We start from the raw sequence: 24,930 nt of genomic DNA on the forward strand, positions 1-24,930 counted from the left end.
AGCCCCCTGGGGTTCACTCTTGATGTTGTATATTCTATGGGTTTGGGTGAATTTACAATGACACATATCCACCATTATGGTATTATATAGAGGAGTTTCTCTGCCCTAAAAATCTTGTGGGCTCTGCCTGTTCATCCCTCCCTCCTCTCCAAGATCTGGCAGCCACTGATCTTTTTACTGTCCCTGGTTTTGCTTTTTCCAGAATGTCATATAGTTGGACTCACACAGTACGCAGCCTTTTCAGATTGACTTCACTTCGTAATATTATTTAAGGTTCTTCCGTGTCTTTTCATGGCTTGATAGCTCATTTCTTTTTAGCACTGAATAATATTCTATTGTCTGGATGTATCCGTTTGTTTATCCATTCACTTACTGAAGGACATCTTGGTTGCTTCCAGATTTTGGCAATTATGAATACAGGTGCTGTAAACATTCATGTGCTGGTTTCTGCGTGGACATAAGTTTTCAGCTCCTTTGGGTAAATACCAAGGAGCACAAATGCCAGATCATATGGTAAGAGTATGGTTAGTTTTGTAAGAGACCGCCAGACTGTCTTCCGAAGTGGCTGTGCCGTTTTGCGTTCCCCCCAGCAGTGAATCAGAGTTCCTGTTGCTCCACATCCTTGTCAGCATTTGGTGTTATCAGAGTTATAGGTTTTGGCCATTCCGATAGTTTAATGGTATCTCATTGTTTCTCTGCATTTCTCTGGTGATGTATGATGTTGAGCATCTTTTCATGTGCTTATTTTCCATCTGTGTATCTTCTTTGGTGAAGTGTCTGTTAAGGTCTTCAGCTTATTAGTTTACTTTTATTAAGTAGTTTGACTTGAATCTTTTAGGGTTTTCTGTTCTTGCACAGCCAAGGGGGTACATAGCTATTTATGGAGTTTGAACCCCTAACTCCATCTTAGTCCCTGAGAGACTTCAGGGTTGGGTTGAGGGGGGTGAATATTATAAAATATATTTTAAAATACTTTTTAAATATTTAAAACATATATTTACACACATACACAGAAAATACATTCTAACGCATCCTTACTATGTATTATAAACATTTCACAGGTATTAACTAAATCATCGCAACAGCCCTGTGAAGTAGATACTGTCTTCATTGATGGAGAAACAAACAGAGGCTTGTAGAGGTTAAGAAATTTGCCCAAGTCCTAAGTTAATGAATGGCAGAACTGGGAACTGAATATAGATCTCTCTAGTGTCAAATCAGTTTATCTGTGTTCTCGACCCTAGAAGTGGTGTTAAAATGTCTTCCCATGCCAGCGGACCAAACCCATGTCACCGTGGCCTGGCTGGTGTAGAAGGCATGGCACAAGTAGGGAATTCGTGGTTGCTGGAATGTTTCAGTAAGCAAAACAAGTGCTGCAAGGTTTCTGAGTGTGTGTGTGTGTGTGTGTGTGTGTTTCTTTTCAGGGTAGCCAGTTTGTTGTGTGTCCCAGAATAAATTGTCACTGATAACCATCTTGAGCAGGGAACAAGTTTTTTTTTCTGTTTTAAAAACAGCCTGCTGTATATGCCATATTAATTACCTGAAAATGAAATTGCGTCTGGTTAACTTAATGTTATGTGTTAAATTAACTTAATGCGTTATGTTTTTGGTGAATAAAAAATGGGTCCTTGTCCCACAGCCTAGCCTGTTTGTGGTTAATATACCTGGAGTGTAGATGCTGATATTCAAAAGTTCTAATTCGTTAGAGTCAAATGTGGCATTTCCAGGATTACTTTCTATACTTGATGAAGATTCTTCAGCTTGTTGATTCAGGGCTTTTAAAAGTCCTGAGGTTGGTCTGAGCAGAGTGGGTCTGCGATGCGGATCGGATAGTGCCCCTGGTGGGTTGTGTTGGGCTCTCCATCTGCCTCACTTGTGCTTCTTAGGGTCGCATGCGGGGGTCCTCACCGTTTTACCTGGCTGGCCTTTCTCACCTTATTTCTTGTGACTCCTCCTGAGGTCTAGCCTTCTGTGTTTGAGCCCACTGTGTTCTGAATGTACTTTGCGCTTTACCACCGTTGCTCCCATTCAGTTCATTGCTTCCTTCCTCCCCCCAGCCTTTATTATTTATTACATGTTTATGGTGACTGGCGTATGGCAGCTCTCAGTAACTAGTTACAGCATGAATATTAAATAAGAAAGTACTGCGGAGCACCAGTGCATAGCCTCAAGAAGGTGCTTAGTAAATGAGAGTAATGTTTATCCTGCCGGGCCCCTGTGGCGGCAGTGACCCTGGTCTGTTGCAGTAGTTCTCTTTGCAGACAGTGAGCTCTTGACTGAAAGTGGCCCAGGTCTTGGTCTGCTTTGCAAGGACCTGGCGCCTGGAAACGTGTATCAAGCTTTAGTTGAATGACTCAAGCGCTTTAAACCTTTGCATGCGTCTTGCCACTTGTTCCTTTCCTGGCTTTGTCGCTGGCTTGGAGTTGATCAACGAACCTGGCCAGGTGACGTTACTTGACATTTATATCTAGGTTACAGCAAAGCACAAAGCTTACTCTGCCATTTGAGCATGCTTACTGCAAAACCAACTGGGAGTTAGTACATCTGCGTTTCCCATGGTCCGTTGAGGTGGAGAAGGAAAGCTGATGAGGGTTTGAGATGTCGGTAGAACAGGACAACTGTCTGAACTCTCTGGCCTTCTTCCTGCTTCTCTGAGTATCTTTTGGATGCCTTCATTTGAGATAGAGATTGCCATCACACCAGCAGCCTCCCTCCAGGAGGTGTGTCTGAGGGCCCACTGGAGGCCTGTTTGGTCTTAGACTGCCCTGAGCAGCCCGAAACTGCAGGAATGCTTTTTGGTTTTGTTTTTGTTTTTTTTTTGGTGGGGAAGATTCTCCGAGCTAACATCTATTGCCAATCTTCCTCTTTTTCTTGAGGAAGATTGTCCCTGAGCTAACGTCTGTGCTGCCAGTCTTCCTCTATTTATATATGGGATGCCGCCACAGTGTCGCTTGATGAGTGGTACGTTGGTCCGCGCCTGGGATCTGAACCTGCAAATCCTGGGCTGCTAAAGTGGAGCACGTGAACTCAACCACTTGGCCACGGGGCTGGCCCCAAGAATGCTTTTTAAAGGGGGGTTTTTGGTGTTTTTCTTGGCCAGGTGACTGAGACGCTTGTTTCTCTTTCACAGAGTGATCAGCAGCTGGACTGTGCCTTGGACTTAATGAGGCGCCTGCCTCCGCAGCAAATCGAGAAGAACCTCAGCGACCTGATCGACCTGGTATGTGCTTTGTTCGTATGGTTTCATTGGGGTTGTGGCTCATAATTGGTTGCTTTGTGTACCTTTTTCCAAGCAGAATTCAAAACACACAAGAAACCTCCTCTCTCCCCAGCCAGATGCCACCACTGAGTCACAAGATTCCTCCAGACAGAGAAGATGGGTTTCACATGGTTGTCTTTCAGAGCTTTTTGTTAACAAAGACCAAGATAGGAGTTCTCAAGTTGATTACAATTTCTCCCCTTCCCCCAGCTGCCTTGTTTTCAGTTTCTAGAAGCTTGCGTTTAAGCCTGGGCAAGGAGAGGCTGCACGCATCCAGCAGGTGCTCAGCAGTGCGCAGTGCCAGGCATCACTGGTGTCTGTGCTGTTGTGGAAGCTTTTCCAGTCAAAGCAGGCCCAGAATCGACCCTGTGAAATGCTGCAGTGGCTTTCCTTCTGCTTGGAGATGGTATAAAACATAAAAGTTGGCTTTTAAAGGGCTTATCACATCTATTTTTTAAATATTCTGTTTTTTTTTAAGATTCAGAATGATTGGTCTCAAAATGATGCCTCAGATTAACTAGCACCATAATATTATTTGAAAATGCTCAAAATAATTTAAAAATCTATAAAGCTATGGGAAATATTGAAGAGAAGTAAAATAAAATCAAATCATGCCCTAAAAGGCCACCCGAGTTACTAGGTCATTTGGCCAGTGCGCTGTGGCTCTGCGTCTGGGGCCCAGGCTCGCTGATTCTGAGTCCTCTGTTCTTTTCACTGTGTCCCGTGTCTTCCGGGGTGTAATTATCAGTTGCCAACTGTGGCTCGTCAATGAGAGACCTTTTCAAATAGTGGTTTGAAAACTTGTTCATATGCTGTAGTGATAGATTGAACTCCATCGTGTGAACTCAGAACAGTTTTACTGGGAAACTTACAGGACTGCATGAGACTCATGTCATTCGCAGATTAAACTCCTCACAGCAGTCTGAAGCGTCCATCACGTAACTGTATATTTATGGGGACACACTCCCGATTGAGAGGCAGCTGTGTGAGATGGAGTCAGGTCTATCGAAGGAAGTGAGGAGGAGGTTTCTTGAGGTGGACTTCCTGACAAGAAAGTCAGCTACAGGTGTTTGTGATGGAAATGAAAAAGGTGGATATGAAAATGTGATGGGCCCTGACCAGACAAGTGGACGTTCTGTGTGAGTGCTACAGAGTGGCGGGTTGAGTTGTGATGCAAATGAGCCTACTGTATGCTCAGAATCGGGGATCACGAGCCAAGGTGCAGGGAGCTGACATGAATCACTCAAGTGGACTTGGTGTGGCAAAAGGGGTTTGGCGGGCAGGCCCCATCCGGAAGGGCAGTGGCTGCTTTGCTCCAGTTGCTTGTTGTCCTGTGGGAGTGTGATCCTCTGTTGCTCGTTTTCAGATTTTTCTGGAGGTGCCATAACATTTTTCGTGTTATGTGAAATATTCCAATTTTTCAGCGTGGGCCCAAACATTGGATTAGTTAGATCTGATTTTGTGTAGAATCTGGGCATGAAAGTGTGAAATGTGAGTTGGGGGGACGGGGGTGGGGATAAAGAAAATGGTCTTTGTTGGGAAATAATTAGACGTAAAGTTAGATGGTTAAGAGGTGCCTTGACAGTCAGAAGGAGGCTTGAGTTGATAAATGGTTATTGCCACCGTTGACCCCCACGTTGGGCTGAGCAGTTTGTTGCGTGGCCTTATTTAACTCTCAGTACTGTAAGAGAGCTCTGCACGGTGAGGTCTGGGAAGTGCTGTATGTCTTTGTGTGTTTCTTGGTCGGGGGTTTTGCTTGATCATAGGTGGAAGAGGCGGGCAAAAGGCGAAGGTATAGTCAGCTCCCTAAGTTGGTCACTGCAGAGGCTTTTCTTTTAAACTCAGCCTGAAATTGCTTGGCCGACTTTAAATTTAGTTTGCCAATTTAGTTATTACTGTATTTTAGACATAAACCGAACATGCAAGTAAGAACTGATGAGCAGATTTTTCTCAGTAGACTCTTCTTGGTATTTAACAGGCTGTTTTTTTCTTACGGCAACTGAACTGTTTATGACGGCTGTGTCTTTTTTTCTGTGACTCCCTCATCCCTCGTCACTTCAGAGATGGGCACGTCGCTGCTCTTATGGAAACCTTGTCAGCTGGTTCCCTTGCTGGTTCCCTTGCTGATCATGCCGGTTTTGCTTGGGCTCATCAGGGAAGTGGCAGCATTGACGGTGAATGAAGGCGAGCATGAGAAGCCACCTTCCACCTTCGCCAAATGCTGAGTGAGGGAGGTCTGCCTGAGGTTTAGTTTGTAGGAGGGCACGCGCACCAACCTGAGTACCACACTGTGCCTGTCTCTGATCTGTGATGCAATATGTGGCATCCTGTGGGTCCCCGTCAGAGTGTACTGCTTTTCCACTTGTACCTTTGTCTTCTGTAAGATGTAGCTGGAGAGAGGATGGACGCAGACACAGGCTGTGGGTTGACAGCTAACATTTGTGGAATACTTACTGTGTGCCCAGGACTAAGCTGGATGCTTCTATTTGTCTTATCATTTCATTGAATTTTCACAATACTCCTTTAATGAACCTATGATCGCTTCACCTTTTTTGGATGATTTAGACCCATGAGGAAGAAGCTAGGGTGGTGAGGTGCCTGAGCAGCACAGGAGACCTGATTTCTCCTGCTGGGATAACTCTGCTGGGTGCCTTTGGGTCCAGTCACTTACATTCAAAGCAACAGATTAAACACGGCACATCTTTCTGCTGTGTCCGTCTTAACTGTTTGGGCAAAAAGTGTTAAAGAATTTAATTCATTAGTAATCTAAAATATTAAAACATAGGTGTATTATGGAGAATAATGCAAAATTTACATAATTAAAAAAAAACAAAACTAGAGATTGGAAGACGTAAGATTCTTAGAGCCAGGCTCCTTAGGATTAACGGTTCACTTTGGTCTGTTGCTTCATGGGGAGGCTGGAGAGGTGCCGACTCCCCTCGCTGGGTTGTGTGGAGGCCAGCCTTGGGCCCCATCTACCTGCTCAGGCTGAACAAGAGGCCGTAGTACCTTCTCATCATCCAGAATGGGCTGGAGAATTGATGTTCTCATTAATTTTTTAATTTGAAGTATGATGAATGTCAAAATGGAAATGGAGCATGACTTTTCAGCGAATTAGGATCTGGTAGAGCGTGCCTCATTAAAACCGTAGTGACATGCTTCAAAAGCCACTTTTTGGTTAATGCTCTTGCTTTAAGGTCCTTGCTATGCACTGTAGTATAGAAGGGGCATCTGGGTTGGTTTTGTGCCGGGTCCTATGACCAGCCCTAGAAATTACTTCTTTGAATGTTTTCTTTTCATCGCTGCTATTTTTCTTCTATTTTCCCTGGGAATGACAGTGCTTTTTTTCTTTTTAACTGGATTTGCAAAATTATTGTAAGAATTGGTCCATGCCTGGTGTACTGCTGGGGCTCTGAAGTTCACTTACAGTTTTAGTTTCTTCCCAAAGCTGTAATTTCAGAAAACTCGCACCATATGGGCCCATCTAGAAGCAATGTATCCGGGCCTTTGTTTCACATAATCTGGGATCAGTGAGATGTTTTCAGAGCAGCTCATGCACTGCTCGGTGCAAATTACAGTCATTCCTCCCATGCTCACCTGCCTAAAATAATGAAGGGGAGGTGGTGGTTTTCAAGAAAAGTCTCCAGTTTTAAGACTGACAGGAATGTTAGGATTTGCCAGCATTCCCCATGAAAGGAATGGCGTTGCTTAGATGTCGAAGCCAGAGAACTGTAGGGGAATTTATCCGGTCCACCAGTGGTCCGATTACAGAGTAGTATTAAAGAGAAATGTGGCGGATGCTTGGCAGCTAGGCCAAGGCAACCCAATTTATCATGCCAGATCAGCTTGCTTTCTTCTTTTTTCTTTCCAGCATCAGAGGTTTTGCTGCCTTGGAATTATGATGCCTGCTCTGATTGGTAGAAAATGACCTTCCTTTGCAGACGGCCAAAACATCATTTTATTACATATTAATCCCATTGTACTAGAGTGAAGCCAGCCGAAATCCGTTGTTAAGCTGTTTCAAAAATACCCACATGTCCATGCGGGCCAAAAATCATATGATGTTAAGATGCTCCCTTGGCTCCTAAACTTTGACCTTGTATGGCTTTACTCTGCACACTGGCAGCAAAAGCCGAAACTTCTTGGCTGGGGTGTATTTTGAGCCCTGAGCTGAGGAAGGAGTTTGTTTCTGCAAATTGGCACTCAGCAGGCCATCCGTCCTTTGCCTTTTTAAGAGCAAACCAAAAATAGCCCTAAAACTGTTTAACCAGGCAGAGAAGTCTCTGCTTGCAAATGTTGGTGACTTTACTTTTTAATTCCTTCTCTCTTCTTCACTATAGTCACCCAGAGATCTAGCTCTGGGGTGTCCCCAGACTTAAGGAAGGAGGAAGACATCAGAGCTGGGAAAGCATCCGAGCCATCCCAGCCAGGCCTGTGGGTTAGAGGTGGAAGAGACATCCTCGTGTTCTGACCAGGGAATGGCTAACTTGATCAGTTTCCATTTCAGCATATTCCTCTTTTTAGCGGCCAGAAGTGCTCTCCAGAAATAGAAAGGGGCAGCTGGGCGCAGGGCTTTGCTCTGCCAGCCTCAGCAGTGCCTACACTTTGAACGGCTCGCAGAAATTGTCCACTCTGGGGAGCGTGAGGCCCATGCTGTGCTTCTTCCCACTCGACAGATGGAAGGCTGGCTGCACTTAGGCCTGGGGGCTCGTGAACAAGCGAGTGGAGACGTACAGTACAGCTTGCGTTTCCCAGAACCTGCTCTCCACGAAGCAGCCTGTGGAGTCAAGCTCACACGCATTTGTGATTGGTGAAATTAAGGCTAATGTTATATCTAATAGTTCATTAAAATGTTTGATTTCTGCTAAACATTGTTACTCAGTTTTTGGTTTCTAATAGTGGAACCAATGAAATCTGGAAATTATTTTTCCAGTGACAGCTGTATGGAATGAAGCATCAAACTCAGTTCTGTCCCCAGGTGATGAGGATGGGGCCTGGGGGCCCAAGCACCGGCTCTGCCCTTGGGCATCTTGAAGGCCGGATAGGACCTGGTTTGTCTCTGTTCCAGAGGAAGCAGGCTTGCATTTTCTTCTTGCTTAGTTTGCCCATTATCATCACCATTGAAAACAGTCTTATACCAGCATTTTTTCCTCCTCTGTTTCAAAGGCAGCATTTAAAATGTCTTCTTTCTAAAGGGGTCTTAGCTTAAGTAGGTGAAAAGTTAATGGACTCAGTCAACGTTTACTGAGCAGGCACTGTGCTCAGCCCTGGGAAGAAATGCAGCCTTTATCCTTTGGCTCGCCTTCCACAGGAAAGAACACGCAGGGATCCTAAACACTTGGTCCCCGTAAGGATGCCCTCGGTTGAGTTCTCTCGGCCCTTTGGTCTTCACCAGTTAATCAGCTCTGGGGGTGACGAGCAAGCGCTGCAGAACTGAGTTATTCTTTCTACAAGTATTTCATCCTCTATGTACGAGACACCGTTCTCGGGGCTGGGGGTACAAGATGAAAGGCCAAGGTCGGCTCCATCAGGCTGACATTAAGTGGGGATTCAGGGAAGATTTTCCGGAAGGAGGAGGACTTGGCCGTGGCCAGCTTTGCATTCTGCCTGCCTGTTGAGCAGAAGCACAGAGGCGTGTGTGTCTGTCTGCACTTTGGAGTAAAGGTGTTACAGGCTCTTTAGTGGTGTACCCAGATAGCAGGGAGTTTTTGCCCCCTCCCCTGACTCGATGCTGGCTACATTTCACCCAGCTTCTTACTGCTTCTTACATTCTTTCCCCAAAGCATTCCTGACGATAGAGGAGAGCAAATATGTATCTATAGAGTTTTAGGGGCAAATCCCAAAGTGGCTGCCTCTAGTAGAGAATTTAATGTTTTGTCTTTAACATGCCCACATGCAAGACATTTTAAGAGAAAAAGAGTGCTTTCTCCACCGAAGCCTTAAGTCAGGTCGATGCCCCGGGAGCCTGGGCTCTGGGACCTTTCTTGGAGGTGCTCAGCTAGGTTTTGTGACTGGGGCTCCCTGCGGAGCTTGTCTCCCTCCTGTTGGGCACCCAGGAGCTGGGGGGGGGGGGTTCTCCCCTGGGATGCACATGGTGATACATGGGGTTGGTGCTGCACGGAGCCCTGGCCTGCTCTGTAGCCCTGCCAAGCGAGGAGGGCGTCTGTGCTGGACCCCCTTGGCTCGTGCCTAGGGAAGTTAGTTCCCCATGGGTTTCTGTCGGGGGTGGGAACGCAGCTTCCACTCCGCTGTTTGTCATAAGGTCTGCCGGGAACTTTTCTCCCTTTGGCCGGATATTGTCTCTGGAGTGGGAGCAGGGAATGGATCGAATAATTGGTAATTATGCGCCAACCCCTGCACAGTCTCTGTTGTGCTGATGTTTCTGAGCTTTTCTACAGGCGACACTGTGCTGCAGTTCCCGTTTTACAAGGGGAAAAAGCATTCCAGCCAAGGGCCTCCAGCAGTATTTTAATGAACTCCATTCCTTGGAAAGTTGTGGTGAGCCTTTTCATGCAAGCCTTTTGCTCTTTGAATGGACTGCAGCTGTGATGACTAAAGCAGGGGAGAACGAGAAGGCAGACCCCCGGACTGTAGGTGCTGAACTGGCCCTCTGTTCCCTGCCCAGGGCTGCCTCTCCATAGGGAGGTGGCCTTTCATGACCCCAGCCTGTTGTGAGGTGAGGACTCTGCCACCTAATTGTGCAGCCTCTGATTTGTGTCAAGGTGGCAGCTAGGCAGCCCTTCTAAACTAGGACAAAATGTATGATTTGCTTAGAATGAGGAAATGGGGCTTCCTGGGGTGCCCTCACCTGACCTGCTCCCCCATAGATATGGCCAGAAGTTATTTGAAATTCTGATGAGTTCTGTTATATGCAGAATAATAGACCCCCATTTGATCCAATTAAGAATGAGATGAATGGCCTCCTGCATCAGCAGTCCAGACAAAACTTGAAACCACATGACGAACAGGGGCCGTTTGCCTCCTTTGTGTGTGTGTGTGTGTGTGTGTGTGTTCCTTGGGGAGCCCAGACTGTTTCCCGGAGACGGTGATGATGCGTCCACTGGCCCTGAGCAGTTCCAGGACAGTACTGGTAGGTGACCCATTATGGCTGGGGGTTGAAATTCTCCAGAGCTGGGTCATCTGCAAGTCAGCTGTCTCCCGTAACCTTTACTATGAGCCACCCAGTATGCTTTTGTTATTTTTCAGAAGAGATTCTAAAGTTCAAAAGAGAAATTATTTTTTGTTTGGTCTCATTTCAAATTTGACTCTCCCCTCTTGTCATTCGTCGTAAAAGCTTTTTCAATGAATAATGACATGGAAAAAGAAATAGCTTTAATGGAGATCCATCAGATGTCAGATGCACTGATATATGGGCCTCAATTCTTACTACATTTTATCCGTCACCTCGTTTAATCTTCGCAGCCACTCTGTAAGGTGAGTGGGAGGATCCTTTTTATAGACGAGGAAACTGAGGACATCCCAGAGTCCCTTACTTGATAGTGACCAAGGGGAAAGTCAACCCCAGCTATTGCTTCCAACATATTGTCCACTGAGTTACTGTCTTAAAAATGAAAACATTGCAGTATGTCTTTTCTCGTCTGGCCTGCTACAGTTGAATTATCTTTTAAGGTGAAACTGTAAAAGCAGTTTGTGGTGAGGGCAGGCTAGTCACCACCTGTAGGAACTTGTAAATACCTCAGGAAAGAAGGCATTCTCTTTCCAGCTCTTCTGGTGTGCAGCTTCTTCAGATCCTGATGAGTAGGGAGTCCGCTGGCTGGCTGCTGGGAACAGTGGGCTCGATTGGAACCGTGGTGTGGAGGTGAAACTTTCTTCAGTTAACAACCCAGCTCCCCACCCCCCGTGCATTGTGTGTGTTTGGGTGGGGAATGCTATTTTAAAAAGCCTTCTACCCAAACACAAGAAGTATGTCCCTATTTCTTCTTTCAGTTAATAAAGCAAATCTAAAGACTTGAGGAAAAGCAAGTTCTTGCAGTGCAAGAACTGAAGGGGTGGGTCACTAAGGCGACTGCCTTTAAGTCAAAGGCACCAAAATCAGCATACACCCCAGCATAAACCCATTAGACTATATAAGACACCGGGGGGTGTGAGGACAAGGTCCCATTTGTAACAGCAGAGCAACATGCCACCAGGAATAAACTTCCCAAGAGGCAAGTGGACCGTGCGTGAAGCCCGCTGCAGAGCCCCGAACTGAGGGCGGAGGCGAATGGAGTCAGACGGCGCAGAAGCAGCCCAGTGACGTCAGAACTTAGGATACATTACACCTGATGTTCATATTTCACTGTGAGACAATAAGTGATTACTCAAGAAAATCCTGGAACAACTAACAATTTTGAAGGAAAACAGGCTAAATATCTATTGCACAGCATGTACTCATATTCCCAGTGGACTAAAGAGGTAATATTAAATGAATGTGAGAGAACCAAGGGGAAAACATTGATGATATTTGCTGTTGAGTTGGAGGAGGCCTTTATAAGGCATAGAAGCTAATGCCAAAATGATGGCTTTGATATATGCAAATTTCACTGAAAAGTTTAGATAAATTTAAAGGCAAAGAACAAATTCTGAAAAATATTTGCACCTTGTGGCATAAGAGTGTATCTCCTTCAATCTTTAGAAAGCGCTTTCTGAGGTTGTTACTGTCATTGTCCCCATTGAACAGAAGCAACAGCAGGGGCTTTGGCAACCTTTCCAAGGTCACCAGTCATGGTGGAGCCAAGCTTTGAACCCAGGCAGTCTGGCTCCAGGGTTCTCAACCACTGTGTGCTCCTGCCTCCATCCATAAGCAAAAGAGGAATGCCGTGTCGGCACAAAGAGCTAGGTACACAGACAGGTGATTCACAGAGGAGAGAGTGCAAATATCTGATACACGAACGTTTTGTCCTTTGTCAGAGGAGTACAAAATGAAACAAGGTAGAACGGCTCACAAAGTCTCCTCACCGATGACCCCTCTTCCTGCTCAGCGGATGGAATCGTGCTCCTCCTGGATGCAGCCTTCACTTTCCCTGACTTTCCTGAAGTTGGTCAGCACACGTTGGTGTTGAGTCTCTTGAGGGACAAAGACAATGAGCAGTTGGAAACATTGCACACTGATTACCCTCTAGGAGCTTCACTATCCGTATTGTCATAGTAAAGGTCTTGAGAAGTCCTGCAGTTAAAAAAAAAAAGAAAACTTACTTTCCTTTAACCTAGCATTTCTGTAACTCACTTTCATGGAATCCACTTTGGAAAACATTGGTTTCCTGGGAAGGTTCATAACCTGCCCATCAGATGACCTGGATTCTAGAACCTTTTTGGCAGTGGTCCTCAGTGTGATGTTAGCCAAGTTCTAAATTTTCATAACTGTTTGGTAAAATGGCATAGAGAGAAACATAGCTTTCCTTGTTGCTTTTTTCAAATAGAGAACTGCTTCAGAAGACGTCTGGCTCCTTCAATAGGAGGGAAGAAGGTAGGTGGGGAAAAGCATTGTGTACATTAAGCATTGGAGTCAGGAAACCTGGGTTGCAGCTTTGGGTCGCCACCAACTTCCCTTGTGATCAGCGTGTCTCTCTGGGCCTCAGGCTCCTCTTCTGTGAGGTGAGGTCCAGATGGGCTCAGTCTCAGAATCTGAGCTCCGTTGCCTGGAACTGAAAGTACATCACCATGGATACCCTTATGTTGAGGTCACTACTTTCAGGATCCGGTTTTCCTGGCAGAAGTGACATCGATTTCTCGCAGGGCTGTGACCATATAACCTGCCCCCTATGGTAAATACACAGCGAGAGCCGAGCAGCAGGGGCCTCTGGCACATTTCCCCTACCTCAGTCTCCATTGCCTTGGAGCTCACTTTAGTGGGCAGAGCGGTGAGACTCAGATCCCACCGGGTGCCTTCCGGCTTTGAGACCTTAGGCAAGTCGCTGCACCTCCTGGAGTTTCCTCCAACATACAGGATCAGGATAAGAAAAGTGAATTCCTGGGGCATTTGTGAGGATTTGAGAATATATGTGAAGTGCTAAGGTGCTTGTAAGAAAGGTGCTTAATGAATGCTAGCTGATGCATTTTCACCTTCGCTGGCTTCCTGGGACCTGTTAGCTAACCTCTACCTTCTGTCTGTCTCGGGGCTGTGTCTGGACGCCCCAGGCAGCCTTCCTGACTGTGTTTTCATGGGTGAGCACAGTCCCAGTGTGGACTTTCATGGGCGTGGGGAGGGGTTATAACCCCGTGCGTGATTGCAAGGACTTGGTTTCTTTAATCTGGAAGTGGGGAGCTGAGAAGGCCCTCCACTGAGGCATCTTAGGTGGTCATGAAAACCGTCCCCCCACCTTCTCTGAACGGTCAAGGTGAGGATTCCTGAACAGAACACTGGGAAACACCACTGCCCTCAATCCCAAAGCTAGTAGAGGAGGTCAGAGTGGGAATGTGGCTGCTTGTTTCATGTCACTGGGTTTGTCATTCCTCAGAGGGAGGGGCAGTCCAATGTCATGTGTCCCTCCTGCCTGGCAGGGGGCAGGCTCCCCGGCTGGGGTGGGTCTCTTCCACTCTTCTTCCTGGTTGCTGTGGCAGGCACCTTTCTCCCTGCTTCCGGTCCCCGAATGCATCACTGCTCCCAGTTATCATTCGGAGTTCTTTGGAAGCCCCAGAGGAAAACTAAATAAAGTGATTCGACAGTCTGACGAGGGTGGGGGGTTGGTCTTAAGGCTGATCCCCGTGTCCAAGGACCAGCCAGCCGACCTTGTAGCCCCACGGGTCATTTGACCTCAGCACCTTCGCGTCAGCCACCCAGAAGTGCACACCAGCACCTGTATGTCACCCAGCACAGGCCACTTGTGAACTCTGAACCCTCAGGATGCCTTCTCTTGTCCAGATCCTGCTTTCTTGGGCCGTCTCTTCAGTTTACACTTCCACGTGATCGAGACTGCGAATCTCTTGTCCTTGTCTTGAGCCCACACCTCTAGTCTCCCCTGCCTGCCCCACACTGCCGGTGGAACCCCCAGGCACCCCTCTCTTCAGCTTGAAAGCCCCCAAGTCCATGTCTGAGGGTCGTTCACAGTCACCCAGCAGTGGTCCCCTGTTCTGTGGCATTCTCCCTCTCTGCCTCTCCTGAGTGTTCCTCACGGTGGGGACGTGATTTTAGCACCTCACCTGCTGCTACCCGTTCCTGCCCCTGAGGCAGAAAATGCCTGCGAGGTGCCACCAGCCAGCGAGGGGGAGTTTGGGATGGGCCAGAAGCAGAGCACCCATTTATTTTGCATGTTCCTTGGAACAGATTGGGTATTTAATGGTCTGCCCCCCCTGCCCCACACTCCCTTTATTTGCCAAGTTAAAAAAACCCTATTTTAGTATGCTTGGGGATCGAGGTTCTGTAAAATTCTTGGTTAGGGGTTTTTAGGGTGACTGTTGGTCTGAGAGTGGATGCCTGAAATGTCCATTTAGGAGCATTGGGATGGAATATGGTTGAGCACCTTGAAATTGAAAAGCCCAAACAAACCCTGCTCTCATCTTCATCACATCTTAGCTGTGTGACTTCTCGGCCTCTGTTTCCTCATCTAGAAGATGCACATGTTGACAGTAACCTTGAGACAGACCCAGAGATCATATATGTAAAGCTTCTAGCATAGCACCTGGCTATGGTAACTGTCTGCCTGGAGTTCTGAGGTCACAGCAGACTTGCACAAGTTTGATGTGGCCATTGTACGAATGAGTAAAAACCCTGCTGGTATCCTGGTTTTTCATCGATGGCTATCAGATGCCAGTTACTGTTATAGACCTTTGACATACTTAGTTTATTTAAACTGCACACCACAAGGTTAGTCTTCTGTCCCCCTTTTACAGATGAGGAAACAGAGGTTTAATGAGTTGGTCAGAGCCTTCCAGCTAATTAGGAAGTAGCAGTCAGAATCGACCCCAGGCCTTTCTTCTCCCACCAAGCTGTCTGCCCGCAGCTTCTCCAGGAACAGCTTTCTCCTTGTCACTGCAGGTCACGAGTGGGCAGCTGACTCTGAATACTGATATCTTCACAAAATTAGCACAAGCAAGAAGTTATTCAGTCTTCGTAGAGTGTAGCTTTCCCTTCCCACGTTCACAGTGTGTCCTGGTCTAGCCTTCCGTGTTAAAGGATGGAGACACAGCGTCCGTGGTAACGATCACGTGATCCCCGTGCCCAGGCTGCCGCCACTGAGTGGCATCGCTGTCCCTGTTCCTTTTTTGTTGGGAGATTGGAGGCGAGCTGCCTTCCAGTACACCCACAGGCTGCCCGTTGCTCGCATAAAGGAGTCAGGGCTTCAGAAAGGGAGCAGGGGTGAGGAATGATTCCGCCCTCCTCCTTTTTTGGGTCATTGGCCCTCATCAGGCCGGACACTTTTTATTCATTAGTCAGACGGTTTGTGGTTGTCCCTTTGCCACATCTGTTGCTGCCTTCCTGCGCCTGTCACACTAACAATTAGGGTTCATTAGAGACCCTGTCAGTCACAGCATGCACAGAGTCTGCCTGTGAGAGGCCTCACAAAGGGGCTGTCCAGCCCTATGGCCCCCCTTTGCAAATGATTACCCACCAAATTCTAGATGCTTGGTGTGCAGGAGAAGAGGTATGAAAAGCACTTGTAAAACTCCAGACTTTCAGGTCCTGGTGGGCTGTTACCTTTTATGTAATTGAAACTTCCAAGCTGAGACCAGAATTGGTGTTACAGATGGTGGTGGTAGGAGTTTTGTCAGATGGCGGCTTTGGAATGAGTATCTGACAGCAGGCCACTCGAAGGAGAGATTTGAAGCCAAATACAGAAGAGATTTGATTATCGTTAATCTCCCTCTCCCCTCTTTCTGGAATGTATAAGCACACTTAATTATTATTGACTGGAAGCTAAAATAACACTCTTGGTTCAGAACAAAACCCTTTAGGAGGTTTGCCCCAGGCTAGAAAGGATCATCCTTCGTAGAAGTGGGTTTTCCCCCCTTTCCGACTGTGCTGAATATAAGTTGGGAGTAGAGATGTGCGTCAGCCACTTTAAAGTTGCTCACTACTTTTCCCAGTATTTTCATACCAGCTTCATTGGGCTTCATACTTTTAAACACTGCATGTTAGGGGAAGCCACATCCCCAGGTTGTGTTACTCAACAGAAGTTGTCTTAAAGCACTTCCTGTTAGTTGTGTGCTATAATTTGGTATTATTAGCACCAAAGACCCTCTGGCTTTGAAGCATCTGTGGAATGGAATGATGCTTATCCTTATCCCCAGACCCTACACAGTACCTGGGCACGTCATTGATGCTAAGTAAATATTAGTTAGTGAGCCAGTAAACCCACCCATCCCCGAACTCTGAGAGGACTCTTCATATTATACTTTGTGAGCTGTGTAATTGAGGCAGAGAGATGAAAGAGACAGAGATGCCTCATAAAGCCGAGATGGAACTCAGGAGACCTTGGCTCCTGTATCCAGGGCTGATGGTCCCAGCAGGAAGCAGGAAATCAATGCGAGTCTTTAAGATCACCAGAGTTCTGAGTTAGCTGGTTCTGGTTAGCTGGGTGCCCCGAATATCTAGGTGACTTTGAGTAAGCTCTTTAGGTCCTCTGTGCCTCAGTTTCCTCATCTGTACAATGGAGGCAATTATGACTTTCCCTCGTTCTCACAGAGCACAGTTGTGAGGATGAAAGGAGCAGTATGTGGCTTGCTTAGGGCAGCATTGGGTGCACGTCAGTGCTCAGTGGACAGTGTAACTGCTGTGACGAAGGAAAAGGAGATGATGGTGACCTCTCCTCCTCGGCTTTTATGACAACATGTGGTGAGTGGAGGAGAAATCCAGTCACGGGAGCTTGAAGTCCTCGCCTTTCCCATTACAATTCAGCTGTCCTTTCGGAGGAGCACGTCCCTTGTCAGAAGCAGGCTGCGTTCTCCTGTGAGGACAGGTTGGTGGGTGAGCGCTTCTTGATTAGGCTCTAGGAGCTGGTGCTGTCTTCCGGCCAGGAATGGGGCATACGATGCTGAGATCTTCTCACAATAACAGGTGGCCTTAATGCCACTACCTCTGGTTCTTTGCCTCTTGGGCTTAACAGTGAAGGCATTAAGCAGGGTGTGCCACATGGAAGAACTGCATCTGGGAGTCCAGGTCTCAGGGGCACTGGGTGCAGCTCGAGCTGTTGGAGGCCAGTGACACATGTGGTTCCATGGGCCCAAAGTGATCACTTTTAAAGAGTGCCGCCCACCTCCATCCAGCCTGTCGGTGAAAGTATGTTTATCCTCGTTTTAGAACAGTGCACATTTGTTGCAACTACGCTACCCTTGATTACTGGATGATTCTAACAGCCTCTGGACCTCCCTGCCTGTAGCGCCCCACCCACCCCATCTCACTCTCTGCAGCCAGAGTACCCTTTCCAAAATGCAGTTCTGATCCTGACCCTCTATGGCCCTTCATGACTCCACACTGTCGTCAGGATCCAGCCCAGAGAATAATCTAGGTTTCAGAACTCTTGGTCTGACCCTATCCTCTTCCTCCTGTCTCCCCCAAGACCCCTCTACTTGAGCCATACTGACCAGCTATAGGGTCTTCCAAAGGCCCCATGCTCTGTCTTGTGGGATCTTTGTACATACTGTCCCATTTACTGGGAACACATCTCCACACCAGCTCTTCCTTATCTTTCAAGCCTCTGCTTGGGCCTCACTCCCCACCGTGTCCCACTTTGTGACCCCAGCAGTGGCCTTTATTCCCGGCTGGAATTGCCTAATTACATGACTGTTTCACTGCCCGCTAAGCTCTCTGAGGGCAGGGATCTTGCCTGCTTTGTTCCCCTTTTTGTCCTCAGCATGTGGCACATGATAGACAGTCAGTGAAGGTGTGCTCATAGCCCTGCTGAGTGCTAGAGTCTGAGCTGAAGCCCTGGGGTTAGAGTGATAAGCATGATAATGTTTGTGTCTTTAAAGAGCTCCTAGTTGTGGAGGAAGCAGATACCCGCATGGACAGAATACAGGGATTCCAGTGGAGAGAAACACAGAACACTGTGGGAGCACCATGGAGGGGCACCGAGCCTACCCTTGCTGGCTGGTTTCAGGAAAAGCTTCTCAGACTAGGTGAAGCCCGAGACACACTCTAACAGGGTGCTAGGAAAGGAGCTGGCTGGTCCAGGATTGAGTGGGGGCAGTATGTTCTGTGCAGTTAGAACTTGTGAATTGATGTCTAGTAAGCTTTGGGCATTGGCTCAGACCTCATGGGTCCCTTGCCAAATAAGGTGATGGGCACGCACTCGACTTTTGCTGAGGATCAGCTTTTAGTTGCCACTCAGACTTGCCAGATAAATAAGGGAAAGGACAGAGATGGATTATCTGCAGTTTTAAGATTAGAGCTGGGAAGTGTGTCATTTCCCTAGATTACTCCCCCGGCTGCCTGCCTCTGGAAGAGCCCACATCAGTCCTTCCTGGGAGGCAGGGACCTTGCTGGCTCTGTTGAGACCCAGTGTTCTTAGGAGTCGCCAGTGCCACCTGCCTTTATCTGTCTGATGTCACAGGGACCTAGGACTTTGTGAATAAGGTCATTCAGGTGCCCTGTCAAGTGCCTCCTGAGCTCTGGTTGGTGACAGCTGCTGCTCCCAAGGGAACCCAAAGGAAACTCCCAACTTTCCCTTTTTCCTGAACGCCTAGATTTTGGAGGAGATGGGTGCAGAGTCTGTGCCTTTGCTCCTGATCCTTATTATCCTTATAACTTAAGATTTGGGAACTCTCCTCATAACTGCTAGGGGACACAGGATATCTTTAAATTACCTGTTTAAAAAGACTGCCCAATGCCGCGTTGAACATTGTGCCGTCCCCCAAAAAAGTGTATCGACATGGGTGTCGGCTGTTTGGGGAAAACCACTGCTTCCGCCGCTCGGGAGTCGTATGGGCAGGTGTTCCCTCTGGGTGCAGCAGGGGGATATCATTTTTCTGTTTTATTACAGATCATCTGGCCATGTGCAGGGTGTGTAAGTCCGTTGGAAACACTTGTGAAAGTGCCATTAATATAGGCAAACAAAAAATACAGCCCCCAGGTCTGAGGGGGTGTTTAGTTTTCCCTTGAGTTATGTTTCTGCCTTAGGACCCCTTGACAGAAGAGCTTTCCTGTGTGCTGTGCGTGGGAAGCACCCTTAGGAAGGGGACAATCCAGCCAGGTGGATCTCTTCTGTGGCTGTAAAGGATCCCCGGGACCACTGAAGAGGTGTCGAGGAACAAGACCGCATGCTTCATTTTGGATGAGAGTGTCAAGCAGAACTGGAACTTGTGGGTTACCCATTGGTTTCCACATTCTTTCCATTCCGAGACCATGGGGAGAGTTGCCGATGCTCCACAGGCTTTGCAAATCTTTCCCTAATTAAGGGCCTCCCAGCTGTGTGCACAGCTCTTCTGCCTCAAATCTCTGCCCTTTTGTGTTTGTGTTTAAAATTCCATCTTTCCAGAATGTTTGCTGCTCAGCAAGTCTCCTTGAAAGCCCCGCTTTTGTTTGGGGAAAGTTTTTCCCTTTATGGTTTTTATTCTGCCTATGCACAGGAAATTTAAGTCTCTTTGGGATTATTTGTGCAGCCGCTCATTGGTCATTTTTTTGTTAACCTTGATGTGTGTATCTCCTCAGGGCATTGGGAGATGGCAGTGGCTGCTCCTGGTGTCCAGGCTGTGGTATCTTCTAGGTGGATGAGGGGCTGCAGTGTCATTTTGCTTTCACTCTGGGCAAAATGAACAAAAGAGCTTAGTCCTCCCGTGGTCTGTTAAGTGGGCAGCAGTACCGCCAGGTCAGGCAGGCACTTTGGAAGGAACGTGAGCTAGGTAAGAACCAGGGTACAGTAGCAGAAGGCTAAGCTCTCCTGAGGTGGAGAAGATACTGGGTTCTTGTCAACTGGAGCCGGAAGACATCTTTCATGTGAAATGCACAAAGACCCCTTCCTTGGCCTTGCCCTGATAGAATTTTCTAGTCAGAGGTCTGTCCAGCTGCTGTGTTTCAGGAACCGTGTGGCATCCTGTTGCTGGTGGACCCCAGAGAGCAGTGTTTTATGAAATACTTGGAGAGCTTCCGTTGAGGAGGTCTGAAGAGTCTCAGTCAGATCCTGCCTTGGTTGATCGGAGGTGTGGGACATAAAAGTGAGCCGGAGAGAGATTCCGCTTCCCAGGACCCGAGGAGGCAGAAAGCGTGTCCTTCCCAGGAGCCGTCAGGAGCCCCTGTGCCGCTCGGCAGGTGCCAGCCCTGGATGAGGAGTGCCTGGGCCACCCGCTAGGACACATCTCACTGGGGAACCAGATTAAAACCACTTGAGAAGAGGGTGGCGTGCTCAGCCTGCTTTCCCTGACATTTGGAACAGGCCAGGGATGTGGGCCGGGCCGTGGAGGGGCCTGTGTGTCCCTTGGGGTTTGTCGTTGGGGCTGTCTGGCAGAAGCCTGGCCCCTTTAACTGTGCTGACTGCCGGGGACGAGGGCGCAGGTGAATGAAGGGGACGCTGAAGTTGATACCCATGCTATGGGCAGTAGGAGAAACTTGGTGAATCGAGATGGGGTGAGGGGCCCTGGGGCCAGGAGATCACTCCTGGAAGAGAGAAGGGAGGTACTTTGGGTTCTGTATATAAACAGAGAAATTTCCTGAGAATTTTAAGTTTGAGCATGGAATTCAGGGGAGAAACTCACACGGTCACAGCCTTTTCCTTCTTCCTCGTGGTGTGGATAATTCGCCGTTTCTGTCTGTGTCTAAGGCTGTGCACCTCGGAGGCAGGCCCAGGCCTTAGCTGGTTTTGCATCTCACGTGGGTCCTTGCTCAGTAGATGTTTTGTTTCAGGAAGAACATCACAAACCTTGCATTAGCTCATAAAGCCCTTTTCTGGATGGTTATAGAGATAATAAGTAAATAGACTAAGTCTTGAACTGTGAAACTTTGTAGGATCCTAAAACTAAAATGAACGTTCTTGGTCATCTAGTCTAGTGGTTTTCAGACATTTTTAAAGTCAATGGAGCCTTCTTTACAAACTAAATCTTATACAAACCTTGAATGAAACAGACAGTGGAGGGCCCAGACTTCCGCTCTCACTCGTCACCTTGAGCGCCTCCCTCTACACCAGCACCCCACAGGCACCTCTCGTCTGCCTTGGTCCGTTTTGGAGGAGAGGAGGCTGAGACCAGGGGCGGCTGCGGCTCGTCCAGTCACCTAGTCCCGTGTTGTCGCAGACCCAGCTCTGGCTTCAGGCTGGGGGTGTGTCCTCTACGATGTCTGCATTAGTGTATTTGCTTCAGGGAAGCTCTGGGCTGTAGGGGCAGCAGTCAGCTACACCTGAGAGAGACAGGCACCCCGCCCCGGTGCCTGCTGCCAGAGTCACTTTGTCCTGCCCTAGACTAAGGTCGCCTAACACACTCCTGAGCGTCTCCTGAAGAGCTCAGTTAGTTCTTTTTACATTTACACTGAGCTCAAGTTCTCTGGATATACCTGTACTCTCTGCCTGGAAGATTCTCTCTTGATTCACTTTTTAAAAAAAAATCAACAACAACAGCTTTATGGAGACATAATTTACATACTATAGAATTCCCCCTTTTAAAGTGTACATTCTGTGGTTTAGCATATCGCAGAGTTGTGCGGCCGTTGCGTCTGCACTCCACGCTGCACTGCGTGACCCAGCGGGCACTCCCACTGCACCTCAGTCCCACAGGCTGCTTTGTGACCTTGTCTGCCACACTCATGCTTCACTCTTACAACTCAGCTGGCTCTATCTCCTCAAGACGTCTTCCCGCCCGCCTGCTGCTCCTCATCTCCTCACCTCCAGAGAAGCTCTGGGTGGCCCTCCTCTGCATTTCCATAGCCTCCAGCACTTGCTCGGTCCATCGGGGCACAGAGCACGCAGTGCTGCATCTGAGCCTCTCTCTCCTGAGACTCTGAGCTCCTGGAGGGTGGGGACGCTGTATTTAATCAGTGGGTCTGGAGCCGCAGCTTTGAGTTTCACTTCATAATGAGCCAGAGTGGAGAGACAGAGGAGCTCTTGGCCCTGGAAGACCCAGCCATCGAAGGGGACACACCATTTGCTCCTGAGTGGAGCTGACTGCTTCCCCAATAGGAAGAGTTACAGATTTTTTTCTTGTCTATGTATGGTCATTTTCTCTGGATGACTCAGTGAAATTAAAACAAAACCTGATGAGACATCCATCGGATGGAAGGAATTCAGGGTGAAATGTTGCGGCCAGTCAGCCAGGATGACTTTTGTGCTAAGGGAGCCACCGCCTTGTTCTGGGTGTGCCTCACAAGACGTGGCGCCTCAGTGCTGTTCCCCACCCCCACTCAGACACGCAAACGGCAGGAACATGTCCGCTGCACAGGAACCAGCAGTATCGCTGGACTTCTGGTAGATGGTGGGCGATGTCAAGTAGTTTGCCGCCTTGAGAGTTTGGGGAGAATAGTGGTGGAAAGAACTGGGACTCTGGCATGTGACTCAGTGGCTGTGTGGGTCTGAGCTTCTGCTGCTGCTTCAGAGGTCACTGGCCTCCCAGGGTGGCTCTAAGGAGTGGATGTGAGTGGATGAGCCTGGCTCATTGCAAGGCCACAGCAGGTGGTGGTGAGAATGGTTTGGTCCGTCTACACGCACAGGTGGACCCTGCCTCATCTTGGGATCTGGGGAAACCCTGTTGAACTTCAGGGTGTTCGTGGGGTTTCACAATTGGAAATGCTTCCTGAGTTGTCTGCGCCCGTGTTTGGCCTGGCTTAGCGATTCCTTGTCACATTTCTCCACGGCTGTCCCTTGACTGCTCAGCTGGACACGTGATTTCCCTGGACTTTCCCCTCCGCCGTGTCATGTGGATGACTGTCCAGTGGTTTGTCCTCGTCAGCCATGGTGACGCTCCCCGATGAGCGGTGAAGAGCAGTTGTTTCTGCATCTCGCTGCATTGCCCTGTCTGCAGCTCGCTTCTCATTCAGGGGCCTATGCCCTCTTGTCAGAGATTTCCCTAGCAGAGTCTTACTCTATGTACTCCATGGCAACCCACTCAGAGCCTTAAGGAAAGTCTAAAGCCTGAGGCTGGGCCTAAACCAGAGCCTCTGGTGATGAGGAAATGGACTGAGTTTTCCATTATCCTCTGCAATTCGACCTCACTGCTTTACCCTCTGGTGGTGTTTAGGAGTGAAATTCATGCTGACCTAATGATGCAAAAACCCCCTTTGCCAAGTGCTGCTCTCTGCCACCATTCAGTTGATGATTCTTCCAGCTTAAATGTTTTTGTCCCTCAGTTACTTGCCTGGCAACATGCTAGAGGTGACACCAGCTGAGTGGTTGAGGGCTCTCTGGCTCTGGGGTGGGATTGCACGCGTTTCCTTGACCTGCTCTGCCACCTCCTAACTCTGTGACCTTAGCCAAGTGCTTAATCTACCTGTGCCTCAGTGTCTTCATCTGTAACTGATGATAATTTGGGATAACAGTAACACCACTGCCTCCTACAGGGTTGCCGTAATGATGAAGTGAGAGAGTGTGTCACGTGCTTAGAAGAGTGCCTCGTGCATAGTGAGCACTTAGAACAACATTTGTTGTCATTAGGGTCAAAGCTTTTATAATATTAAGTGGATGAAGGTCCCATCCTGCCCATAAAACTCAGTGTCTTAGCAAAAAGATCGTCTTATAAAAAGAGTTTTCTTCATGTGTTTTTACCTGGTCTTTTTCCCCAGAAAGATTTAAAGTGGTTTATAAGAATGCAGCCGATATGATAATACGTTAACAACATTGACTGAGAAAGCAGGACCGAGGGATGTCCAGGAAGCGGATCACGGCTCAGTGTCCATGCTCACCTTCCTCTTGCAGGGACGGCTGTGGGCTCGGCTTCAGGAGGCACCCGTGTGGAGTGTGAGGGGCAGGCCCAGCCCCACAGGTCCTGGCAGGGTGGTAGTCCACACCCCTGGGGTGAGAGAGCTTGAGTCTCCATCCGTCTTGTGGGACCAGTGGTCTCAGGGATGCCGTGCCATCCCAGATCATCAGTCTCTCGCCCATTCTCTCTCTCATTCACTCTTACCCCTACCCACCCAGCCAGGCCCGTAGTCCCATCTCCTGGAGAGGCACCGAAGAACATTTGCGCTCTTTCTGCCATCTCTGTGCTGCCACAGTGGTGCTCGTGAATGTGCCAGCTGATGCTCTCGAGCATCAGCAGTGCCGAGAAGAGACGCAGATGACGTTCTCACTAGGCCGTGCTCTGGGGGTCGTCATCCGGTTTCTGACTGTGATGGTGAAGTGTGGTTCCATTGGCAGGTCTGAGATCACTGATGACCACAGAGCTGGGATGATTGTTGTGAACGTCACTGGCAGATTAAACAAGTGTGGAGGGATCAGCCGCAGATTTCAGGTGCAACTGAAAGATCAAGAAAAATGGCAGAATAACTTACTCCCGTCCCGTCAGTTTGGTTTCATTGTACTAACCACCTCAGCTGGCATCATGGACCATGAAGAAGCAAGACAGAAACAGGAGGGAAAATCCTGGGATTCTTTTTCTAGGGATATAATACATACGTGCAAATAAAATGCCTCAATGGACCAAAAAAACAAAACAAAACATTTTGGGAGCTTGCTCCCCACTGAGGCCGACTGGGCTTCAAAAGATGAGGACTCAAGCTGGGTAGCCCTACTTTTCCACAATTCTACATGGTCCCACCAACACTGAGGAAGCCCTGCCAGCATTACGCTGGGCACAGGGCGGGCCAGATGTCTCATCCCCGC

At 48.2% G+C, this 24,930-nt stretch overlaps 1 protein-coding gene across 3 annotated transcripts in view; it reads left to right on the plus strand.

Moving 5' to 3' along the window:
• The window catches only part of CAPZB (capping actin protein of muscle Z-line subunit beta), a 131,614-nt gene that overhangs the window by 55,825 nt on the left and 50,859 nt on the right, over positions 1-24,930 (plus strand). For all 3 annotated transcript variants that reach the window (XM_046661177.1, XM_046661175.1, XM_046661176.1), the window contains exon 2: positions 3,131-3,220. In XM_046661177.1, coding sequence (XP_046517133.1) covers positions 3,131-3,220 — 90 coding nt within the window. The remainder of the gene's footprint in view (positions 1-3,130; positions 3,221-24,930) is intronic.

This window comes from Equus quagga, chromosome 5 (genome assembly GCF_021613505.1).
Source record: "Equus quagga isolate Etosha38 chromosome 5, UCLA_HA_Equagga_1.0, whole genome shotgun sequence".
In the NCBI taxonomy this organism is placed as follows: domain Eukaryota; kingdom Metazoa; phylum Chordata; class Mammalia; order Perissodactyla; family Equidae; genus Equus; species Equus quagga.